The following is a 15,430-nucleotide window of genomic DNA, read 5'->3' as shown; positions in this document are numbered from 1 at the left end:
GCCTTGTACTTTTTAACAACAAAAAACAGTGCCGTGGATGTGACATGCACACAAGTTCCTTGAAATTATTTTCCTTTTCTATCCTTGACTTAGTAAAAAAATAAGATAAGCTCAGTACAGACAGAAATTTGGCCTTCATCAAATTTGCTGAAACGATGTTTGCGTGATGTTTTTGTTTTTGTGGACACTTATCATGATTTGTTCCACCGCTGCATGCATGAAGTCATTTAGAACAATAGTATTGAAAACTTGGTAATGTGACCATACTTTGGATACTGTATAAACAGAGTTCTGTATTTAAAGGTAATACAAAGTTTTGGGAAATTTTGAAAATTGGGTGGATAGTGAATCTTTACAATTTTGATGTATTTAGATGCCCCTGTGGATGTATTATAAGCACTGAACAAATTAACCCTAAAACACTTCTGTTTTCGAGAAAATTGAATATAAAAATTAACCGGTGCTACCGGTAAATTTTAATAAATTTCAAATAGCGCCTACGGCCGTACAGTGGTAGGTCGACCATGAAAATCTCAGAATATGTAGTTGTGATACATAATTTCCAAATGGGAATAGCTAATCAGTCAATTTTAGTCAAGAAACATTGTTTCATAGCTATAATTAATATCTTGACCTTGAGAGGGAGCTATACAACATAAAGAATTTATTATTTATATTTCATTAATTTAGACTCGATTTAAACCGCGACAACGATCAATACATATTGTAGGAACGCAATGCTTCCAATATGTTAATTTGAACCAAATTCATGACCCCATGCCAAAACTTTGTAATACCTTTAATCTAATTTTGTGATCCAATTATGATTTTGTTTCCCCCCTCCCCCTGTTTCAAACGCAGGTTGGTCATACCCATGTCTACATGATGAATAAACAGAAACATCATTTTTAGCCTGAAGGAGTTAGCAGAAGATAGCCAATTAGCAGTAAGGACTCAAGACTAATGACCAGTAGCATGCCTGGTTGCAGCTGTCACAGATACTGCCCTTGTAGCACAAGATAATCAGCACTAATTAGGTAAAAACATGAAGTTATCTTTACAGAGCTAAACAAGGATGTTACCTTTGTGTTTTATGAGTTAATGATCTTCTAGCCCAAATCGGACTCTTGTGATTTTTCACCACTTGTTAATGGCGATTCTTTTCATAGCATGAAACTTTCAAGATTCCCTGTGGTTATTCAAAAATGTTTCAGCTTAAACTTTTTCAAATCTTTACCCTTTATGGAATTCTTGAAAGTTTCATACACGCAAAAGTTTCTGATCAACATGAAGGGTATAAAAATCAGCCCAGTGTTTACAAGTAGAAAAGCAGTTTGATTATCTTAGATGTTATTCTTCCGGAATGTTTTGTTTTTCTTCTTCAAACAACCTCATCCTTGGAGTAGTATTATGAGATCTTGAAAGTGATTTCTCTGCAAAGTTAAATGAATATCTTGTATGTTGCCCGAATATCGTTCAGAGATGTGCAATTCAAGCTATATTCATTCAGGCTTTTTCTTTTCAGAACAATGCAAATATGACTCGGCAAAACCACAGCATATTTATTATGATGATGGAAAGTTTAATACGTTTCAGATTTCTATATAACATACCGGTAGAGCTCGTTGAATATGCTCATGTTCTTTGTTGCGCGAAGTTGCAACTCATTTACAGGTAAAAAAACTACCGCAGCTTATTTGATTTTGATATTTCAATTTGTCTCGAAAGCAGAAGTGCATTAGGGGCTAAAGTTTCTAGTGTTTATAATTCATCCACAGGGGCATCCAAATATATAAAAATCGTAAAGAATCACTATGCAGCCAATTTTCAAAGTTTCCCAAAACTTTGTATTACCTTTAATGTAGTAATCAGCTGCAGCATAGCCTCATCTTTGTTCTTAAACAGTTTTAATATGTTAGATGATTCACATAGGGATCTAATATGTCATTGTAAATGGAAAAAAATTAATATTTATTTTTCGGGGGCTACTTTTTAAAGGTAATACAAAGTTTTGGGAAATTTTGAAAATTAGGTGGATAGTGATTCTTTACAATTTTGATATATTTGGATGGCCCTGTGGATGTATTATAAGCACTAGAAAATTTAGCCCCTAAAACACTTCTGCTTCCAAGAAAAATTGAATATAAAAATTTACCGGTGCTCCCGGTAAATTTTGATAAATTTCAAATAGCGCCTACGGCCATAAAATGGTAGCTGCGACCAAGAAAATCTCAGAATGTGTAGTTGTGATAATCCAAACAGGAATAGCTAATCGATCGATTTTAGTCAAGAAGCATTGTTTTATAGCTTAATCAATATCTTGACCTTGAGAGGGAGCTATACAACATAAAGAGTGTATTATTGACAATTTCATAACTTTAGACTCAATTTCAACCGCAACAACGACACTGAATATTGTAGGATAGCATATGCTTCCAATATGTTCATTTGAACCAGATTCATAACCCTATACCAAAACTTTGTTTTACCTTGATTGTAAACTATTGAGATTATATTTTGAACCGATTACTTGTGAAAGCGCGGGGTGACTTGAAGGCCTGTCTTTCAGCTGGTTCTAGAGTCTGCTTTGGACAGTGTGCCAACCGCTTCTCAAAGACAGTGACCACAAGGTTTCACCTGTCATGTAGCAATGGTAGATGGGAAATGGGAATGTTTGGACAATGTCCTGAATTGATTAGAGCAAGGACCTCATTGGAAGGGTAGTAATGGTCATGGTCTGTTGATGTAAGCCTGGCAGCTGACTATAGCCCCCTTCACACTAGTTCAACTTATCATTTATCTCTATAGGCCTGTTTTCATCAGCTTGAGTTTGCCAAATAACCCGCTATTTTCAGACTCAGGATATTATCCCGAAGCTCAAACGGGTGCAAATTGGCCCGCTTTTTCCCAAACACGACCCAAGATTTTTCTGGATGAGAATCTCACAGCAATTTATGAATAATGTGATGTGATGATTGGCTGAAATTAATTTTTTAGAGACTTTTGTGAAAAGAAAGGTCCTTAGATGTAGGATTAAGCAGTGTAGAATAGGGCTTCCATTTTAGTAGAATCCTGTAACCGTGGGGAATGAGCGAACACAACACTTATTTTTTGCAGTTCAGAAAAGTTCTTTTCTATGAAAATGGCTGCCCTTTAACAGCCACAAAAGTTTCTGGTTTTGCAGTAGGTTTGGGGACTTTATGATATATATATGCACAAGGCCACTTAACTCTGTAACTTTGTTGTTCTTCAGTTTCGACTTAAACTTTTTATGTTTTCTTCAGTTAAGGTGGCTTAACTTTCTACCTTTGTAGTTCTTCAGTTTCAACTCCAACTTGTTATGCTTTCTTCAGTAAGGATGGCTTAACTTTGTACCTTTGTAGTTTTGCAGTTTCAACTTCAACTTTTTATGTTTTCTTCAGTTGTGGATAAAAGCACAAGGCCACTTAACTTTGTACATTTGTATTTCTTAATTTTCAGTACAACTTTTTAATATTTCTTCAGTCAGGGATGAAAACCAAGGTAAAGGAAGATGCAATATGGTACAGTTCAAAGAAGCAGTGAATGTGTAAACTATTCACACAAACACAAACAATCAGGAGAGGCACATGGCCATGTTACATCAGGGATGCACACACTCACAGGACAATGTTTAAAAGGGTACAAGGAACTTGGGAGTTCAATCAGGCCCAGGTGAAGCTAAAATTGAAGAAGAAGAAAAGTATTCACATATAATCTGAAGCATTACTATACATACACGTAGCTGTCCAAAATCTCTGATAATATGCTGACAAAAAATAGTGGTTGTTGTTTTTATTTTCAGCATAGTTAATTGGAAAAGCATTTACCCTAGCCCCTCCCCTGTCCATAATGCCACGCCTTGTTGGGGAACAACGCCATGTGTGAGTCACATGACCAATTCACATGGAAACCCTCTTGACGAGCCGGAGTCCCCACTTATCACTTGTCGTTTGACATTAAGGCTAAACCAAATCAGACAGACTTGGTACAGCTGTCTGAGTGTCTGTCGTTGAGTAATGCAGGCAAGGAGGGGGCTTGGATTTCTTTCTTTTTAGCTGATTTCTGATAGTTTGCCAGAGGGAAATATAATAAGGGAAGTACAAGAAAGAGATGCTGTTTCTCCTGCTGTTGGAATCTTTCTGTGGTAAAGAAGTAAAAAAAAAAAATTTCTATTATGGGGATTAAGTTCTCTTTCATACAGAGTAGAGGTGTGACCTAATGCCCCATATTTTGGAGTAGAATGTTATTCTAACAAAGCAAATGAAATAAAAATACATGTAGTAAAAGGAACATTATTTATGGTTTCTGAAATTATATTAATGATATCTTAGATGTTAACATTCGTATGTCACAAATTCTGAAAGAAACACAATTTATGATTATCCTCCTCTTCATGCCAGATCAATTAATGAAGCCAAACTAGGGAAGTGACCCACATCCTGCTAAACATATGTGACACAATGAGAAAACATGTTATTTCTCTTTCTATCTCTATCTTTCTCTTAATATGTCCTACATTTTGGTTTTCAGCGAAACACAACTAACTTAATCTTAAATTGAAAGTAATGCATACATGGTATTTTATGATTTTAGATTTTAAGATTTTTTTTTTTTAAATAGAGATTGGTCACTGGTGTTGTGGGAATAATTAGTTGCCCCTGCTTTCATATTGAGTAAAATAAAAGATAACCTCTTCTTATATAAATACCGGTAGATGTTTTCTTGAATTGAGACTACAAGAAGCACCTGCAGGTGTAAGTACGTGGGTTGAAGATCTCAGTTCCTGTTTGCTAAGGACTGATTTAATTCATTGAGACAGGCTTCCTAACAGAATACAGGTGCATACTCCTGCTTAAAGACATCCAATCTAATTTGTAACAAAATGGCATCACAGCAATATCAGATGATTCTACTAATCTTTATCCCAAGTAGTATGAATTTACAGATTGCACGGGTAGATTAAAAATATTTATCTTACATTGTATCTCATCGGGTTGTTGTCATAAAGCATCTTCAAACATGCAGCTCAAGAATTGAAATCATTTACATTATTTTTTATCATACTTAACTGTTCTGAATTGGTAGACAGTAGATTATTTTTTTCTAGCTATATTATATCTTACAATTTATAGTAAACAGTTGCCCAACTATGATAATAGTTTCTTCTTCTTCCAGTGTAAGTGCTGCTTCAAGGTGATGAAGATAAACACACTGGTTGTGTGTGTATATGTGGAGACTTTCACATATCCTGTTATTCCACATTTTAACTTTTTGTTTATATGGTAGTTTATAGTTTATAGGACATAAAAGTCTGAAGTAGACACCTTTGCATTATATCTTTTAATTCCGACGATAATCTGCCTGTGATTTTAGTATATCTTATGCTGCAAGAATCATCTTCTGCAACAAGTTAAACAACATTTTTCAATATTTCTTTTAAAGTTATGGGGTGCATCCACTTGAAAATGAAATATAGGTAGGCATATTCTTAGCTTTCGGATAGCTAGTAGCTGTAATGAAAACTGATCGTTGTTAGGTAATACACAACTTTCTTTACAGATGTCCTATTTGATTACAGACTTTTGGAAGATACGCTAGATATATAGGTTCATCAGCTTTATATCAAGATTGTCCTGGAGTGACCTTCCTCATATCTATTAAAAGATGACATCAAGCTTGTGGCTTTCTGTTTATTATTTGTTTCTCTAACTGAGATACCTAGAACAAAAGAGACTATCATGAAGAAATCTTTACGGATTGAAAAGAGGAAAGAAAGGATCAACTATGCCATCAGTTAGTATGAGCTTTAATCAGTCCTCTTTTATTGTTTCTTTGAGAAGAAATGTGGACGGAGAAAGAAAGGAAAAACATCAATTGACGTCAAGGATGGCCTGTATGCACCTATGATTACATTAGAAACACAACAAGGAGTGTCTTAAGCCATCGCAGATGTTACGGAGATGAGACCGTAAAAATGGGAATCGCCACGGGACTGTGATTTCCACCTAACGAGACAGATGAGATCGATCCAACAGGACTGCCTGAGAGGGGGTATCCCTGGAGGGACACAGGAAGACTATGATTTCCCGTTCCCAAGGGAAGGGAAATAAGGGTCCAGGAAAGCAAAGAATGCAGCACAAATGTAAATAGTTTTTCCACTTTTTTGTGAACATGACTTAGCACTATGTAAGTTTACAGACACTTTGCCACTCCTCTAGAAGTCCCAGGTGTAATCTCTGGATGAGCTGATGTAACGAAAGTTGGTTGCACTCATCTCTTAGTCCCACGTGCATCATTTGTGTAACGAAAGTCTTGACACTCCTAGCCTGGTCCCACATGTATGTTCTTCCGTTGCATGATCAATGTCAGCCCAAGCAGCTAGATCAATGCTTCACATGGACCAAGATGTGTATCGAAAGCCCGGTTAATAGGAAATGGGTGTGATAGCAAACTTTGATTTTGCCTTGATAAGGACGGTTAGAAACTAAGAAGGATGGTATGAATAACGGCTGGGCATTGTACTCATGTTGCCAAGTAATGAAATCAATATTTGAAGCCATTTTGAAGATAATCATATAAACATATTTATATCATTATAAGACTCACTTAAAGGCAAGTAATCTGTAACTGAAACCCCCCTTGTCTTTAGCCTCCAGCCTTTTTAAGGGCAGAGTTTAGAACCCCCTTTCATTGTAAGATGGATCACATGACTTCCAGTCATACCTCCAATTTCCATTGTTTCTGCAAAGATTTATTTTGGATAAAAAGAGAGGAAACGGGCAAGGTAAGGTGAGTTGGTTTGTCTGCTGTCACTAGCAGTTGTGGTGAGCATGTGGTCACGTAGGCAACAACTGTGCAGTGAGGCTTGAAGCAGGTGCACAACATTTGTGCCCTCAAACATGCATCATATCTTTGTCATCTCTTGCCAAGCTTTATGTAATACAATGAAACTATTTCTAACTAAATTTGTTGTACTTGGCCCTAAGTCTGGTACAGGCTTTGGGATATGGTGTTTTAACTTCTCATCAGTGAATGAGCAATTGTGCATGATCATGGAACAAGAACAATTTAAATCTGGAATGTCAACCAACATAAGGTGTCTCTTCCTTACAAGTCTCTCCATTATATTGTGTGGGATGGCCTTGGTACATGTACATGTCCTTATTAATTGCTTTTTTAGTTACAAGAAAATAAATGAGGCATATCTACCACATCCTGACTCTGAAAGGGCTTCAGCAGTGTTTTTTGGGGAGGTTGCCATTTCAGTGCTCCTAATGAGTCAAGGGATTCCTCTCTGCCAGGTATCCTTTTACTTTACCTTACCTGGGTAAAGAAGGAAAGGCAACTGTTGATGAAGTGCCTTGGCCTTTAGCTAAGATATATAAGTTTCAGGAAGTGATTCAAACTCAGTTCAGTTTAGTTCAGTATATTAATATCATCATTTCGTAGCCTCTGCGAAATTGCATGACAATTTACAATTAAAAACATATCATATTTCTTTCACAATTGTTTCAAATAATACTAGTTAAAATACAATATAATTAACAAAGACAATGAATTGTCATCAATAGTTAGATCACTTTCTAGTGACAATTCACAATATTAGCATTAAGAATAATTCAATATATATATATATATATATATATATATATACAACAACAATATTTCCATTAATAATATTATGTAATTTGGTTTTGCATCATTCAGTAGAGATTGGGTAAATAAGTCATTGATAAGGTATTTAAGTGCTTAATTGAACAAAAAATAAGCTTGTTGATACCTGTAATGCTATGCTTATTACCCATGTTCATGCTTCGATAAGCGATTAGGCCCCTGGAAATATAATTATATGAGAAATATGTTCTGATTTCAAAATATATATCGATAATAAATAAATAATTAAATAGTGACACCGGTTTCGTCAAAAAGAGTTTGGCGTACATTGTTCTCTATTCACCCCTTTTATACAACCTTGACATTATTCATTTAGGCAAGTTGTCAGAAATGGAATGGAGCTATTCTGATATCTTTTTGTCCTGGCATTGATATTTTTGTACGTTCGGCTGGTCCTGAGCTGCATGGAATGAGTTGTGTCGTTAAACTTTGTACATAGGTCATGCCTTCTTTCTTCTAATGTTTCTTTTGAAGCTTCTTTGAGAGCAGTTGTGTAAGTGAGTTCAGCTCCAAGTACAATCCTCATCGCCCTCTTTTGGATTTTTTCAGTGCACTAGTCTGCAGCTTTGTGAGTCCAGGGTGCCACACAACCTTTTTCAAGTGTATTGAATAAGCCACTGTATCATCTTTTTCTTCTTTTTTCTTCAAGATTCACTGTCTCTGCCTTTATTCAAACATCTCTATACAGTTCTTGCATAATGTGAAAAGTTTATAATGTCATAATTTTGTTAATGTTCTTTTTGTCCCATTGTCAAGAGATTCAGTTTTTTAAAGGTATATTTTTTGCAATAGAGATATCAGCCATAGTCATTGATGAAAAGCATTTAAATAAAAATATTGGGACCAATAATCCATATCATAAGTTACACTTGTTGAGCATGATGTTGAATATCAAGCCCAATATAAATCAGGTTGGGGTCTTTGGAAAATGTATGTTATACCAAAATCTGAACATTTCCATTGGGTTAAAGCATGTGATGGACTGTCTAGATTTTTAACTCTTGGCAGATTATAGGAATGTTTGTGTATGAGTAATGATCATTTGTAACCTGTTATACTTCACCCTATAGCTTCATCATTTGTATAAGATAAAATATATCATCCTTCCTCTCATTGACCACATGGAGACAGCTGTAAAAACTTGAACTTTAAAAACAAAAATCTTTATCTTTTTACCATGCTATTTTAAGGTAGTATAACATACAGATACTATATGGTCAGAACTAGGAAAATAATGAGGGCTTTGTTGCCATTATGCAACTATTTTACACCTGTGCCTTGTGATCAGATGGTTTTAGTGTGACATTTGATTAATTGTCTCAATATCTGAATGTCTCATGTTAGAGCAGCAACCTGATGCCATCATGACATAGGCTATCATATAGATTTAATAATGATGGCTGAATAATGGATTGTACAATACATGTACATGCTATGGAAAACATTGTCCTGCAGTCAAGAATTATATGAGCCAAATTCTTAACTTCGAACCTGAAGGCCCATCACTAAACTTAATCCAAACTCCCCGCTCAATATTCATAGTGTACTATTTATCAATCAGTGAAGGTCACTGTGCCAAGAAGCACATTTATTGAAAGGTTTAAAGTTGAATTTCCTCTTTTTTGGTATGAGATCAGAAGGAAAGTAACCTTTAATAAGAATTTAGAAGAATTTTGTTGGAATGGATTCCACATATTACAATTCTACTTGTAATCTGTATGAGGGTGGTTGAATCTTATCTGTACCAATGTAACCATGGTGACGATAAGGGATTAACCAGAGAGGGCGTATCAGTAGACAGAGAAATCAATGAATGGATTGTGGGTAATGCGGAGCGGCTAGTGTCACTCAGTGTCCTGTTGGCGCATTGCAGTCAATACCTGTCACAAGCACCTCAGAGGTAGCGGGAGATACAGGTAGGAAAAGGGGGAAGAAATAGAGATAATTGCTGAAACCCCAAATGATACCAAATAAAGGCGGGTAGTGATACATGTATGATTGCAGGGCCCTCAGGGAGAACAGTATGTATACTGATGAGGCTACCCTGGGTAAACAAGACATATTATTATTATGATTATTATTATCATACTCATGAGAAAGGGAAATATAAAGGAAGGAAGTGAGATTAGGAGGCAGGATAAGTGATATTTTAAACAAAATCAATGTGAACAGATCTTGGATTAGAAATTATGAGAGGTTGAGTGGGATAGATTGAAAAAGAAAAAGAGAGATATAAGAGACAGATTGAATAGAGATTGAGAGAGAGACACAGAGTTATGAAGAAAGAAAGAGATTCAAATTGAGGAAGATGAGATTTATTAAAGAAAAAAAGAAGGAGAGGGGGGGGGGGGGGGGAGAGAGGGTGCTGCCCACCCTAAGAGCAATGAATTTAAAATATACTATTTTTTTTACTGTGATCAGGGGCTTTTTAAATATGTGCGTGAACAAAATGTAATAAGTGGGATATGATCATGAAGCAAAATACACTGATATTGCTGATATTACAATGTACACCTGTACATAACTCCTTTTCCTTTTCTGTGAATACCAGAGTTACCATATATACTTTTCTTAAACAAATACCTACAGTCTTGATTGATGAGTTCGAGGGTCTTAGATTTGGTAGATACTCATGATAATAGACGAGTCGGCAGTCAGGTTTGTGATGATGGTGACCATGTTTATTGAACTACGACGGATACCGGATATATCGGATATCGTATATCGTAACATCCCCCTTCCTCTGGAAAGATTGGGAATCAGTGAACATCACTGATCGATGATTAATGACATATTGCTTTGATAACAATACTTTTGGTAGTATGCAAGTTTTGGTTATTTGCTTCCTAATAAACTTTTTCCAATCAGGTTATATAACATAAAATCTTGATTTGTTTTCAATACGTTTCTTTTGTATTGTATTAACGAATGAGTATTTAACTGTCTATATAATTATATCGTTCCACTTTCAACTTCACATTTGATCTGCAAGATTGAACATAGTTTTGATATAACTTGATTCCTTTATAAAATGAATTTCCAAACGAAACATGTTTGGGCTAGCATCTGTTTAGACTTATAAACATTATGCTTGTCATACCAAAAATACTGTACAATGATTATACATACATATGAACAATAAACTTCTTAGACTACATTAAACTAAGCGTCTTCTGTGTTCTTCTTTATCTTCTCTCTTCTTTGAAGAAATTTAAGAGTTCAGTTTCAATCTTCAAACATGTATCTCGCTGGTGTACGGATGTTGCGTCCATATCTTGTTGTGGTTTGCGAGTTTGATGTTGGTCCTTTAGATTGAATGTTCTGAGTTTCTGGTGTTGGCTGATGGTTGTTGCCATTCTGTTGTGGTGTTTCTGCTTGAGTAGATGAAGTGTAGTCTTCGTCGAACCTAACACGCTTTGGAGTAGGGTTGGTTGACGATGGAATCTCCCTCAGGTGAGATCGGTTTCGTCTCAGGATTCCTCCGTTAGGTGTTGATACTTCATACGACCTAGGCTCGTCGCAGACTTTGGATACTTTGGCTGGTATCCAAGTATGATCTTTGGGATGTAGGACTCTGACTGGTTGTCCTACGTGGAGTGGTGGAAGATCTGGACCCGCATGTCGATCGTGCGTTTCTTTCATCTTACTCTGTCGATTCAAGAGATGATCAGTGGTGGTAGATTCTCTTGAAAGATTATGACTTGGCAGTGTTGTTCTGATGGGTCTTCCAAACAACATCTCTGCAGGTGATCTCATGTGACTGTCAACGGGTGTTGCTCTTAGGTGTGACATAGCCAGTTGACTGTCTTGGCCAGTCTGTGAACACTTTTTCAACAGATTCTTGACGGTACGAACCATTCTCTCAGCTAGTCCGTTGGATCTTGGATAGTGAGGTGAAGAGGTTGTATGGGTGATCGACCACTTCCGGCACATGTCCTTGAAGTGCTTCCCGACAAATTGTGGACCGTTGTCGGATACGATCTCCTCTGGTGGACCAAATAGACTGAAGATTCCACTCATCACGTTGGCTACTGCAGCACTTGATGTGTCAGTCAGCTTGTAGACTATCGGATACTTGGAGTAATAGTCAGTGACGAGTAAATAGTCTTGTCTGTTTAGCATGAACAAATCTGTTCCTAGTCTAGTCCAAGGTGCTGAAGGTACATCATGGGGAAGCAACGGCTCTTTCTGTTGCCTTGCCTGGTGTTCCTGGCATGCAGCACATTGCTTTACGATCTGTTCAATGTCCTTGTTGATGTGTGGCCAGAACACTGTCTCACGAGCTAGTCGTCTCGTGCTCTCGATTCCCATGTGTCCAAGATGAAGTTGTCTGAGGATATCTTCTCGAAGTGTCTTCGGTATGATGACTCTGCTTCCTTTGAAGAGTACTCCTTGAGATACTCCAATCTCATCTCTGTAAGACCAGAATTCCCTGAGGGATGTCGGCAGCTCCTGAAGAGTTTCAGGCCAACCCTGAGTGACTGTCTGCCACAATGACCTAAGAACAGGGTCATTGGATGTTTCCCTCTGGAGTTCTGTTCTCTTGTGTTGTCCGAAGAAGATCAAGTCGATTTGATGAGTGTCTTCTACTTCGGAGCAGATGGATTCCACTCTGATGTCTAGTGGAACATCGCGTGCTTCCTTGGGGTTAGGAAGACGGCTCAAGGTATCTGAAAGAATCATTTCTTTCCCAGGTCGGTACTTGACTTGGCATCTGTATCCTTGTACCTTGATCAATAGTCTCTGTAGACGAGGTGGTGCGCTTCTTAGAGGTTTCTTCCAAATTGTCTCCAAAGGCCTGTGATCTGTTATCACAGTGAATTCCTTCCCGAATAGGTATGTATGGAATCGGACGATACCAAACACTAGGGCTAAGGTTTCCCTCTCTATGTTCGAGTAGTTGGACTGTGCATTGGAGAGACTTTTGGATGCAAAAGCTACGGGTTTGCCATCTTGGAGCAGGCATGCTCCCAGCCCTTTCATTGATGCATCTACCTCAACGGTTGTCTCTTTCTTTGGGTCAAAGAACTGCAGGCATGCACCCGATGAGACTGCGCTTTTCAGGCTGTTTAAGGCATGTTCGTGATCCTCGTCCCAGACGAATGGAATTTCCTTGTGAAGGAGTTCACGAAGTGGTGCTGACTTCTCTGATAGATTAGGAATGTATGGTGCTAGGTATGTGAATAATCCTAGGCATCTCTGAACATCTTCCTTGTCCTTGGGTGAAGGCATTGTGTTGATAGCTTCAACCTTGCTTGGATCTGGGAAGATTCCAGATCTTGTGTACATGGATCCAAAGTAGCTGATAGCTTCCTTCTTGATAGTACACTTGGAGCTGTTAAACACGAGTCCTTCCTGTTTCGCTGTCTCCATGAGTAAGTGGAGATTCTTGTCGTGTTCCTCCTCTGTTTTCCCGACAATGGCAATGTCGTCTGCGATACATACGCAGCCAGGCACATTCTGGACGATCCTATCCATGTGTTGCTGGAAGATGTCTTGGCTTGTGCATAAGCCGAAGGGTAATCTTTGGAAACAATATCTTCCAAATGGTGTTCTGAAGGTGGTCAGGTCTTGGCATTCCTCTGCTAGGTGTACTGACCAGTATCCAGCCTTTGCGTCTAGCTTGGAGAAGAATTGAGCTCCTGCGAAGATTGGTTGGACTTCTTCCAAGGTTGGAATTTTGTGTGGACACCTTTTCAAGGCATCGTTCAACCTTCTGGGGTCAAGACATATCCGTATGGATCCATCTTTCTTCACAACGGTGGTCATCGAGCTACACCAATCTGTGTGGTGTTCTATCTTTCTGATGACTCCTTGCTTCTCCATGTTATCTAGTTCGGCTTTGATCTTGTCCTTCAGATGGACACTGCACTTTCTAGGTGCATCTATGGTGGGCTCTGCATCATCTTTCAGATGCAGCATTGCTTTCCCGCTAAAGCTTCCTATGGCATCAAACTGATCTGGGTATGTTTGTTTGAGGTCACTAACACTTGTGATAGGTGTATGTGTAGGTGTGTCCTTGTGCATTGTGTGGATTGTGATAATCCCGAGATCTGTGCAACCTAACAACCCTAAGATAGCTGGTCCATTCACGTCTGCTACGTAGAATGTATGTGTATACCATTCTGGACTCTTGTATCTACACTTTATGTCTAGTGTACCAACGCATGGTATTGATATTTCGCCATATGCTACTAGCTTTACTGGTGTACGTTTCACTACTTGCCTCCACTTGTCACCATATATTTGTTTGGCTGTGCGTACTGTGATAGTATTAGCGCTTGCCCCAGAGTCTATCTTCAGATATAGGTAATGCTGACCTGATTTCTGTGGGCATATGATGTCAATGTTTGCAAAAGCTACTGTACCCTTTGAGTTGATCACTGTGTGTGTTCCGATCGTGTGTATGGTGTCAAAATGTTCGAAGTTTGATGGACCTGCTGATTGTTGATGTTCATGATCTGTGCTAGTATCATGTTCAGTGTCCATTTCACTTATCGGTTTATACTTTCGACCCTTTGATTTTGATCGTGATTGGTTACCGTGTTTCGGTTGACGGTCATCAGATTTATGGTCATCTGATCTACGATCTGGTTTTCGACTACGATCGTTCTTAGCCTTTCTACAGAACTTGGCCCAATGGCCCTTTGTGTCACAGGCACGACACACATCGTGGTACGCAGGGCACTGACGAGGTTTGTGGATACGTCCACAGTTTCCACACGTCTTTCGTCCCTGGTTCCGCTTGAATGAATCTATGCTTTCTTTAGCCGGCTCAAGCGTTTCTAGGCATTTTCTGCTCGCCGCAACTGCCTCGTATTTTCGGCCCTCTACTAGAATTGCATCGATTTGATATCCTTTAGGCTGGTCCAATAGGAATTTCTGGAATTCTAGACTTGGTGTTGAGGTGATGACTACCTCCATTATCCGCTCGGCAAGCTCGGATTCCTCAAAATCGCATGTGTTGGCTTTGTCTCTACATCGAGTAACGAATGCGTCAATGCTCTCATCTTGTCTCTGCCGATATCGCATCAGCTCGAGACGATGGACCCGAAAATTAATGTTTACCTTTATTTGTTTCTCAAATAATTTCCACAGCTCTTGTGGTTTTTCTTGGTCGGCCTCTGATAGCCCAGACGCATTGATTCTGCGCAAACCTTCGTTGCCTACAGCGATTTTGATTTTTATAGCCTTTTTTTTGGTTTCAGTTATTTCTTGATCTGCCAACACAAGCTCCATTCTCTGCTTAAATAGCTTGAACTCTTCGGGTAGGTCTGGTACCTCCCAGTTCATCTCTGGATACTTAGTACTCATTGTATATGTCACGTGTGCGTATTGGTTACGACATATTATATGAATGAGTGTAAATCTTTGTGTTGTTTATCTTAGTGTGAACAGGTCCTAACCGGCTGGTGTTGATAAGGTTCGTACACGTAAACCTGTGTACGCTCTCACACCTGTGTGAATGTCATTAGGTGTCTCATGCAATGAAAATGTTGATCACTCTCACTCAATATGTCCGACAGTGACAATTCCTCACACACCAGATATTATTGTTAATATTATCTGAAAACAGGTTTAATGTTCACACCTCTGATTTAGTTTAATTTTAGATTTAAACTTTACTAGTTAAGTTATTATGCAGACCCCTGTGTCAGTGATTGAGCACAGTTATAACTTGATTAGGCTATTCTGAGCAGGCTTTATGAACCTTTATATGCTCATACACACATCA

At 38.2% G+C, this 15,430-nt stretch overlaps 1 protein-coding gene across 1 annotated transcript; it reads right to left on the bottom strand.

Moving 5' to 3' along the window:
• Positions 1–10,920: 10,920 nt before the first annotated feature.
• LOC115920236 lies at positions 10,921–15,009 on the bottom strand. Its single transcript, XM_030975574.1, has one exon. The coding sequence runs from the start codon at positions 15,007–15,009 to the stop codon at positions 10,921–10,923; it is 4,089 nt and encodes a 1,362-aa protein (XP_030831434.1).
• Between the last annotated feature and the right edge of the window lie 421 nt (positions 15,010–15,430).

The sequence above is a fragment of the Strongylocentrotus purpuratus genome, unplaced genomic scaffold, assembly GCF_000002235.5.
Source record: "Strongylocentrotus purpuratus isolate Spur 01 unplaced genomic scaffold, Spur_5.0 spur5_scaffold_8, whole genome shotgun sequence".
Taxonomy (NCBI): domain Eukaryota; kingdom Metazoa; phylum Echinodermata; class Echinoidea; order Camarodonta; family Strongylocentrotidae; genus Strongylocentrotus; species Strongylocentrotus purpuratus.
Note: the sequence above shows the minus strand (reverse complement) of the source record. Positions and strands in the feature narration are given on the sequence as shown.